Below are 10642 nucleotides of genomic sequence, written 5' to 3'. Positions count from 1 at the left end.
CAGACTCCAGCTTAGTCAGCTATCGTGTGTCTGCCCAAAGCGTGTTGATGTTGAGACAACGAGTGGGTGAATGAGTATGGTTTTAAGACGCGTTTAGCAATGTCCCGGCAACATCACGTCAGGAAATCCCCTAAACACCCCCGAATTATGTGTATAACCTGATTGATGTGTGCATACAACACAACTCCTGAATACCTGGAGATTGTATACATTCTCTTGTTATACTGACTGACTGAGTTTGGTTTTACGCCGCTTTTAGCAATATTCCAGCAACATCACGGCGGGAGACACCAGAAATGGGCTTCACACATTGTACCCATGTGGGGATTCGAACCCGGGTCTTCGGCGTGACGAGCCAACGCTTTAACCACTAGGCTACCCCACCGCCCCTCTTTTGTTATACATACACCTTGTAACATGTAACTGTATACAAAGGTTCGTACTTGTGTAACGTACATCCATGAAAAAAGGTTTCACATTTCACAATGCCAGAATGCACAATCATTACCAAGAGGTTTTCTGGTTTGTGTTATGGAACTGTGAAACCGTATGGACGTGATCAAACATGTACAAACTCCAGACACCACCCACATCTCCGTTTACGGTGCACATTACGTTGTCATTGGTTCCATTATGCAGTATGAATTATGAGAAATTACGAACTCAACGCGGCGATGATGTAACGTGATATCCCACGCTGTCGTTCACGTGGTGTTATTTACATAACTCTGGGTAAAATATGATCATTAATCCAGGTGATACAGATCTGTCGACGACACAACACGATCCCTACAACAACAACAACAACAACAGCACTGAATATACTCCTGGCAGCGCCTCACAACACAGCCCAGCACAGCCTAGAGTGTTCACCTCCTAGACTAAAGACCCGTGAAGGTCCGGGTTAGAATTGATCTTCAGCAACCCATGCTTGTCGTGAGAGGTGACTAACGGCATCGGGTGGTCAGGCTCGCTGACTTGGTTGACACATGTCATTGGTTCCCAACTGCGCAGATCGATGCTCATGCTGTTGATCACTGGATTGTCTGGTCCAGACTTGATTATTTAGAGACCGACGCCATATAGCTGGAATATTGCTGAGTGCGGCGTAAAACTAAACTCCCTCACTCCCTCCAACACTAAAGACGTCGAATCCTCACAATGTACGAGAACGATAAAGGTTTCAGATAGGTTCCATTTGGTGTAAAGGCAAAATAGCAGCGACAATTATATGAATGGGACACTGAAAAACAGTGATGACACCAGGTGTTCGCGATTAGGGTTAGTATATCCAATACTTCCGGTAGTACTGCTATTCACACAATTTGCGGAACAAGTATGTATTGCCTGACGCCGCATACCAGTACTCCTGCCATGGGACACTGAAAAACAGTGATGACACCAGGTGTTCGCGATTAGGGTTAGTATATCCAATACTTCCGGTAGTACTGCTATTCACGAAATTTGCGGAACAAGTACGCATTGCCTGACGCCGCATACCAGTACCCCTGCCATGCGACGGTGGCCTGGAAACACACCAGACAATCAAGTGATCGGTGGAGCAGCGACAGGGTAGTGCATTTAAAATGAATGAAAACTATATGTTAATGTTGAATTACGGCTACACGTAGGCAGATTCGGCTGCTTTTAAGTAAAGAAAAACTTTAAAGAAATATATTCATTTTACAGCACAGTAGGGGGCAGTTTTATGTTCTCGGCACATACACATGTGAAATGCATTTGGTAACATTGCCCTCATTTCTTTGCAAATGATATAGGAGATACTCAGCCGAATCCATACTTACACGCGTCCCATTGACAATAACTGTACATAATAATACATGCATTTGTGTAGCGCAACAATTTGTTAAATAAATATGCACTGTGTGCTTTAGCAACTTAAGAATGTTGAACCAGAAAAGTCTTAAGCTCATATGCTGACGTTCGTCTTTGTCAATAGCCAATTGATGGTGGCGTGTTATAGGTCTTTATTCAACGATGCATAGCAGCAACAGTACACGACGTTCTGTAGCTCACCTAATTTATTTGTTTAAATCTTCGTAGATCTAACGCTTAATCATTCGAAAGGAATTAAGACCCCCACAACGTGCTTCCTGTTGAATTTGAAAGGATCAGAGACGTCTTGGAGGAGTGGTCAACACTTTAAATCAACACCAACGTGATTGTTACGTTCCTTCTGGAAAGCAATAACACTGCAGTACTGCCTCAGAGAAAATAGCACCTATAAACTAGTGCTCAAAAGAAACTATACACCGCAAACTATAACATAAAAATTCACAAAAATAAAAATGAAATGATAAAACCATACTGAGCCATGTCACACACGTACAGACCCATCCTACCCGGGAACACACGTACAGACCCATCCTTTCCGGGAACAAACGGTGAAACAAGTTAACGAATCGCCTAAACGACTTTTTCTGCTGAGTGAGTGAGTGACTTGGGTTTTACGCCGCTTTTAGCAATATTCCAGCAATATCACGGTGGGGGAACACCAGAAATGGGCTTTACGCATTATACCCATGTGGGGAATCGAACCCGGGCCTTCGGCGTGACGAGCGAACGATTTAATCACTAGGCTACCCCACCGTCCCACTTTTTCCTTATGTAACACGTAATGAAAGTGCATACCGACGGTATAAAGAGATAGAGAGAGAGAGAGAGAGAGAGAGAGAGAGAGAGAGGCAAAAGATATTGTCTTTATATGTGCACGCACGCACGCACACACGCACGCACATACATTCATACATACATAATTACATCACGTGTATGAATGCAAAAACATATTGAAGCCATTCCTTCTAAAATATATTTTTATAATAACTTCATTGACCGTTAAATTATTGACAGACACACAAACTGTCGTCAAATGTACGAATCCGATGTTGTTTTACAGCAATAATAACGCAACAAAGATTATCTCATTTAACTCGGAAACATATACTCAAAAAACAATTGCTTGATTAGCAAATGAACTTCTCTGTATTCACGTGCAATTACTAAAACGTCAACCAAACATGTTTATGATTTTGCCATGACACCATGAGAGTTAACCGTTGGACATAAACTGGCATTCATATATAGCAAGGAAAGCCCACTCGCGTTAGTATAAACAGTCGGATGAAGGGCACTATATGCAGAAGTAGACTTAACCACCCACACATTCTTTCCATAGCTGCGTTTAAAGTGATTAATTATGTGTAAATGTGTCATTCGCGCTTGCAGCTACACGTGTGTAAATATGAACGATACTGTTGGCGACATTCACACTCGTATATCTTCCAATGTACAGTAGATCTGACAGTGACACACTGCACGTCCACCAACAGCGCCGGGACACCGCGGCCTGCTACCTAGCCAAACAACGGCCTTTACCTAAGGGAGAGCATCCTAGTCGATATTGCCATTACATTTGAGGCGCGTGTCACAATTGTTTAAATGTGATCTCGTTCAATACCGCAGTATAATTATATGTGGCTGTAGGAAGCCTTGCAATATTTGGTAGACTTCAAACCTAACAACAAAGAGGGTAGGGTTTCATACTTTAATGGATATGTTGGTACACCTGTTGGTATGCCAATATTATTATTTCTACCAGTTGTAAATACATCTGACAAAAACCTCTTCTAATTATCATGTAGAATCTCCGACATGTCAAGGCAAGTCAAGTGTTCATCTGAAACACATATGGTTAAAGTTACTGATGTTACTTTTGTCCCTGATGTGTCAAATTCGGAAATGCTTTAAACTATAAATCGTGTGGATAGCTTGACTCTGATATTGAATGCTGTAACCCTGGTCAACGTTTGAGTCACCAAAACAGTGGGACGACACACATCATATACACACACCTCACATCATATACACACACCTCACATCATATACACACACCTCACATCATATACACACACCTCACATCACACCTCACATCATATACACACACCTCACATCATATACACACACCTCACATCATATACACACACCTCACATCATATACACACACCTCAGAGCTATGAAATCAATAGACGAACACTCCTTATTCAAATCCCGACGCATGGTCGTATTTCTGTCCCTTTCTTGGAATAAATGCCCCCTTTTTTCAAAGCCGTTAATGTACCAAATATGTTGCGGAAAATGCTGTACGCGTTGAAATGAGTCCCATGATTGAAATGAGATTTTGTTATATTGCTGTCATATTCCAAATCCATAAAACCATTTGGCAAACGACTTGACACAACTTGCTGGTACTGATAATTCACTGGTCGAACTTTCAGTAGAAACTCTGCTTTATTAAAAAAATGATAAGATTGTAAGACCCTCTTCCCTCAGCCTTCATGAACAACGTGTGCAGGCTACACCTAAATATACTCTTCCACGTTCTAGGCAATGCTTAATAGTGGGATCTCGTTTCTTGGCGGTGTTATGATCAAGGAGCCCTGCCGTTGATACTATGTAAATCTTCCACAGTAGATAAACATGCACACCGACCTTCAAACGTTGTTTACCCTTGGACGTAAACATGCCTTCGTGAAATAGATCGCGCGTACATATTTAGAAGTATATACAGACGAGAAGGCCAGGACGGCGTGGAAATGCCCTCAACATATATCAAGTACAGATTGGCCTATTATAACTATACTGGACAGAAATTATTATCTATTCCGCGCTGGTATAAGAGATAACCCAAGTTGCTCTTGTGGAAATGTTTGTGAAAAATCTTATCATTACCTATTTGACTGTCAATTATATACGGTACAGAGAACTACCATGATGACTAATTTACGCAGTGTTACCAATGTGAATATAAACTATGAGTTACTATTACATGGTAATGCAGATCTGACTGTTCACATAAATCAAAACATATTTAAAATTGTTCAAACAGATATTTGTCAATCAAAACGATTTTCTTAATTATTGCAATTGTTCCTCTCTTTCCCATCTTTCTGTTCTTCTCTGTCCATCTTGTAGAATGAATGTAAATAGTATGTAAATACTACGGAGAGGGTGTTCTAAGTTGTAGAACTTGTACTCAATCCTTTTCTCATGAATAAAATATGTTTAAAACAAACAAACTGGACAGAAACGATGATCGATACGTCTCTCTGTTTCTCTGTCAAAACATATCTTTCATGTCATGATATTTTCTAGGACTAAATGGAGGGTCCAGTTCTCAACAGCTCACTATCCCTCACTATCTCGTTCTCCCCTCTCTAGTATTTTATACGCTATATGTGTCTCAATCACTCCCAATCACTTTGCCAATCCTTAATTCCCATCTAGTGTCCCTTTCGTCCTAACACGTTTGCCATTAGTCTCATTTCTTCAACTCTCACAACTCACCAAAGTTGTCCTTGAGGTGTTTAGCGACGAACTCCTGTTTCTTGGTGGAGTTGAGGAAGATGAGGTTGGCGCCGGCATCCTGACAATACTTCTGAGCATCCCTCCAGGTCTTCTTGCTGTGCATGACGAACCGGAAGCAGAACTTCTTGTAGCGTATAAAGCCAGTCGGACAGAGGTGTGACAAACACTCCAGCTCTGAAACAACACAGCATTTCAGATCAGAAGGTTATTTACAAAATATTTACCAAAAAAAACCAAAAACAAAACCCACAAAAATCCCGACATCACAACTAAAAAAATGTTCTGTTAAAAAGCAGAACACTATTGTAATTGGGTTTTGCCTCTTCATATTCCTGAAAACGGTTTAAAGTTTGTTCCATACACCACATCAAATATAGAAGTTCTTGTTTAAAATGTATGACCTTAAGGATCGACAGCATGGTGTTAAACACTTTAACACAAATATTTGAAAACACTTGGCCGATAAGGCACATACTGAGAAAAATATAAAATACCCAACATGGTATTATGATACATTTTTCGTTGATTTCTAATTGCAAATGTGAATCCTGCTGCGGTTCCAGTTTCAGAGGAGGCTTAGAGGGCTCTAGTTTTTCGGTACGTTAATCAATGGAAATAGAGAAATATGTAATATGTGCCTTCTTGGCGTTTCTGGCCTGTAGCTCACATGGCCTATTTCCTCCACGTATTCAAAATATGGTTAAAGTCAGCTCCGTCCTGCACTGTCGTGACATATATAGAGAATACTACACGAGGTCTCATTACATACGAATTATACGAAACGAGTGTCTGACCGAGCGAAAGCGAGGTCAGATAACATAGGAAGGTCACGAGTTTCGTATAATTCGTATGTAATGAGACCGAGTGTGGTATTTTATTTATTACCCACGTCTTACATGCATTAAATTGACAAAATAGCGTATTTTTGATAATATTTTGGTTTCAAACCGAAACCGGTTTCATAAAGAGGTTGCGTAAGAGTTTTGTACTGTGACGTCACACTGTAATGACGTCACTGCCTTGGCAACCGACGTCACGATTCATGTCAGTTGTCATCGCCTCGTACAGCATCCTACAGTAAACTACTCCGTAGCACCCCGTTTCTTGGTTTGCAGTTGCTACATTCGGCTAACAGCACTGGTGGAAACATTGCGTTTACGTTTTTCGACGGATATAATGTCTCAGTTCGACTCACAATTAAACAGCGACACGTGTTTGTTATGAATGAAAAAATAGTTACGTCAGAATGTGACCTAATTGAGAGGTCATCGGTTATCCAATCAAATCGTTAGAATCTCAGGTCAAGTCGTTACGACACAGGTCAACGCGATACAACACTCGTGTGACGTACGAGATTAGTATGCAACTACCCATACGTTGACCACGTGGGTAATAAATGTAATATATCTGCTGTGATAAACATCCCGTGTCTAGTCTCTACAATACTTGTGTCTAGAGTCAAAGCAAATACACATTTGTATCGTGAAACAGGCGTTTCTCAACTTTACTTTGACGTCACAAATACGTTGGGGTACGTCTTGCTGCATACGTAGGTCCCACTCCTTGTCTGAATACTCGGGAAAGTAGTTTACGATATTCGATACTTAAGAAATATCTAAGAGCAAAGTCGATTTACAGTTCCCACAGAATCAGGTATTAATGAAACAGTGAGAATGTCCTCTTCAACCTAGTCAAACTAAACCAAATGGTAGAGTATGTTACAAGTCAATATGGGGAATTGTAACAGGATCTTTTGTCATTGATGCGTCGAATGTCCTCCACATCCTACCATTAGAACTTTAAGACTTAACTGGGGCCTTGATTGTTGTAACCTTGATCAGTATGGCGTTCTTTGAAACCTTAGTAGAAAGCGTATGCTCGATTGGACCTGAAAACCTGTGATGCGTAGACATCTTTATCTGCTATCAAATTAGTTGAAACAGGTCACCTACAAATACGAACCGAAATATAGAAAAATGTTGGACGTACATTGACTAGAAGGGTATGCAGTTCCGCATATTGCTGTGCCGAGTCGTATTGCATCCCAAATTGGTCTTGCTTGTATACTACACATCATTGAAAACGCACCAGCCTAAAATTGTCCATATTTTCATCAAGATGGATTTCAGCATGACAATGATCACTGATTATAACTAACATGAAGTCGAAGGGCATGTCCAGTTGAAAACATGCTTTAGAAACAAATTCCTGTCCACAGTATGACTCTTAATTCCAAAATGCACAAACATGCAGCCACGCCATGAAAAAAGCGCGAATTTCATTCTGAAATCATACTGACTGTGACATTAAAAGCAGGTGTATGAGAACCAATTCTCATTGCTTCACTAACGATTGTGAAACGAGGACAGAGATGCCGAGATTAACACCTCATAAAAGAGAACGTGCACTAGGCATGATTCAGGTTGGCACCGGCAGCAGGGATATTGCTCGACAACTTGGACTTGGCCACTCCACCATCGTTAGGCTTCATAGACGACATCAGTAGACAGGCAGCACCCGTGACCTTCAATGACCTTGGCAACAACGTGTTACGACGCTCCATCAGGACCGCCATATTGACCGTGTCCATATTAGTGATTGAACACTGCCGACTGCCAGGACTGCTGCACTAGTTCAAGGTTGACGTGGGGGTCATCAGCGCTGACTCCATGCGACGCCGTCTACACGCTAGAGGGCTCCATGCTCAACGTCCTTACGTTGGACCAATTCTGACTGACAGACACCGTAATGAGCGTATATAATAGGCTAGCAGGCATTTTCAGTAAAGGTTACAACAATGGCATGGTGTGGTAGTCTACGTAATGCTGTTGGCCGATAACGTGTTTGGCGTAGACGTGGTGAACGTTATGCTGATGAGTGTGTGGTTCAGACAGACCTTTGGGTGGTGGGAGTGTCATGGTCTGGGGTGGAATAAATTACAATCACAGGACTGCCTTCATGTCTGTCAAGGGAGAGTTAATGCCCTTTATTACCGTGAGCAGATTCTTCAGAATCACATCGTATCTGTCTTCAATCACTACCAAGATGTCCATACTTTTCAACAGGACAACGCACGGGCACACACAACAAGACCTTCCATGCAGTATCTGGCCCAGCAACACATCCAGGTTATTCTTTGGCCAGCACAGTCGCCAGATGCCTCCCCCATGGAGCACTTGTGGGACGAAATTGGTCAAAGTCTTTCGCGGCGACAACAGATGCGAAACATCCGGGAACTTGAGGCTGCACTACTGAAGAAGTGGAATGCCATCCTCAAGAACTCTATTCAGACGCTTATTGGCTCAGTGAGGAGACGTTGAACTGCATGTGTCAATGCAAATGGCGGTCACACGCGATATTGACTTTTCGATTTGACCCCACGTGTGTTTGATCCTTTCTGACTGTGGAACATTTCAATGAATGAGCGTCTTTTCTGTGTTGTTGTTTTTGTCAGTCGTCCATCTGTTATTATCCACTCAAAAAATATCAATTCCTTACACGTGCTTTAAATACTCTGAACTTTTATAAGTGGTGCGTTTTAATGATGTTCAGTATATTATGTATTTACCTTGATGGTATTATGTATTTACCTTGATTGTATTATGCATTACCTTGATTGTATTATGTATTTACCTGGATTGTATTATGTATTTACCTTGATTGTATTATGCATTTACCTTGATTGTATTATGTATTTACCTTGATTGTATTATGCATTTACCTTGTTTGTATTATGTATTTACCTTGATTGTATTATGTATTTACCTTGCTTGTATTATGTATTTACCTTTTTTGTATTATGTATTTACCTTGTTTGTATTATGCATTTACCTTGATTGTATTATGTTTTACCTTGTTTGTATTATGTATTTACCTTGATTGTATTATGCATTTACCTTGATTGTATTATGTATTTACCTTGATTGTATTATGCATTTACCTTGTTTGTATTATGCATTTACCTTGATTGTATTATGTATTTACCTTCATTGTATTATGTATACACCTTGATTGTTTTATGTATTTACCTGTATTGTATTATATTTTTGCTTGATTGTATTTACCTATGTCGGTGCGTTTTACCTGAGTGGCAACTATCACGGCCCATATAACTTAGCGCTTTCCACCTACAGTAAAAGGACAGGCTGTGACAGAACTGAATGCATATCAAACCCAACTCACTCACTCACCTTTGATAAGCGATACGAACATAAACACCTTAACAAACAGGACATGTTATATACGTGTAGGGGCCCAACCTTTGAGACACTTAATATTGATCCCGACACTGAAGTGCCTGTCTGATGACGATATATCTGTGTCCAGCCTACAGATACAGGTCTGTCTAGAACATGTGTGAGTGTACATTGTAGAATACCTTTTGTGTGTATATCAACATGCGCTAAGTATATCTGCAACAATGTACAAATACTGCTATAATCACACAATGATCTTAATATCCGATATTGTAGTCTGGAATTTCAGAGTGCTAAAGCTTATTGTGTCCTGTGTCCTTTGTCGGTGTGTTTAATAAATGCGTCTATTATGTGCCAGAGGACGGTGGTAACAATGTGTATCTGTGATAATGACATATACATTTTTAACCAGTTTTACATCGTACATACATGAGGGAGTTCTAGCGGAACGGAGTGTGTGGAATGTTGGTCTGACACTAAACCAGTGTTTCATCACCCTCTGTTCTTTGACGTTTACCATACAAGAATGATTCTACTTGACATTATATTATGCAAGAAAGATTATACCTGGATGAGGTGCCGATCTACAGGAGACTTGTGTCATAACGATGTGTTGAATTCCGACAGGTGTTTCGCAAGTACGATTATCACACGAAAGTCATACTTTCTGTATTTAATAATCTCTAGTATCAGCGTCTTTTTAAAAGAATCAGGTACAAAACAGTCAACAGATCGTCAATAAAGGCGTGTGCATTACTGCAAGAGCTATTACCTATCTGTGTGGAGTTTTTTGCCGAGTAGCTTATCTTGAAGGGCAGAGATGATCAACGTCGTCGTTAGATGTAAACAAACCCCCGATTGTATCAAGCCACAGTAGGTATGTCACGAATGTAGGAAATCACTTCTGTAATTGATATGGGTATATGCATGTTATATACGTGTATCTTGATGTGATTAATGGGTGTTATATACAGTCTTGGTGTGATATACATATATATGTCAAGATATATGTCAAGTATGATGGTATGAAGCATGTTGGTGTCATATATGTACAAGTCATG

At 40.5% G+C, this 10642-nt stretch overlaps 1 protein-coding gene across 1 annotated transcript in view; it reads right to left on the bottom strand.

The window, feature by feature from the left end:
* The window catches only part of LOC124253374 (macrophage mannose receptor 1-like), a 62072-nt gene that overhangs the window by 7598 nt on the left and 43832 nt on the right, over window positions 1-10642 (bottom strand). Inside the window, exon 2 of the mRNA XM_046687123.1 lies at window positions 5365-5559. Coding sequence (XP_046543079.1) covers window positions 5365-5559 — 195 coding nt within the window. The remainder of the gene's footprint in view (window positions 1-5364; window positions 5560-10642) is intronic.

Source organism: Haliotis rubra, unplaced genomic scaffold (genome assembly GCF_003918875.1).
Source record: "Haliotis rubra isolate DU_JTF1 unplaced genomic scaffold, ASM391887v1 Scf54, whole genome shotgun sequence".
Classification (NCBI taxonomy): domain Eukaryota; kingdom Metazoa; phylum Mollusca; class Gastropoda; order Lepetellida; family Haliotidae; genus Haliotis; species Haliotis rubra.
This window is presented reverse-complemented; position numbering and strand designations above follow the sequence as displayed.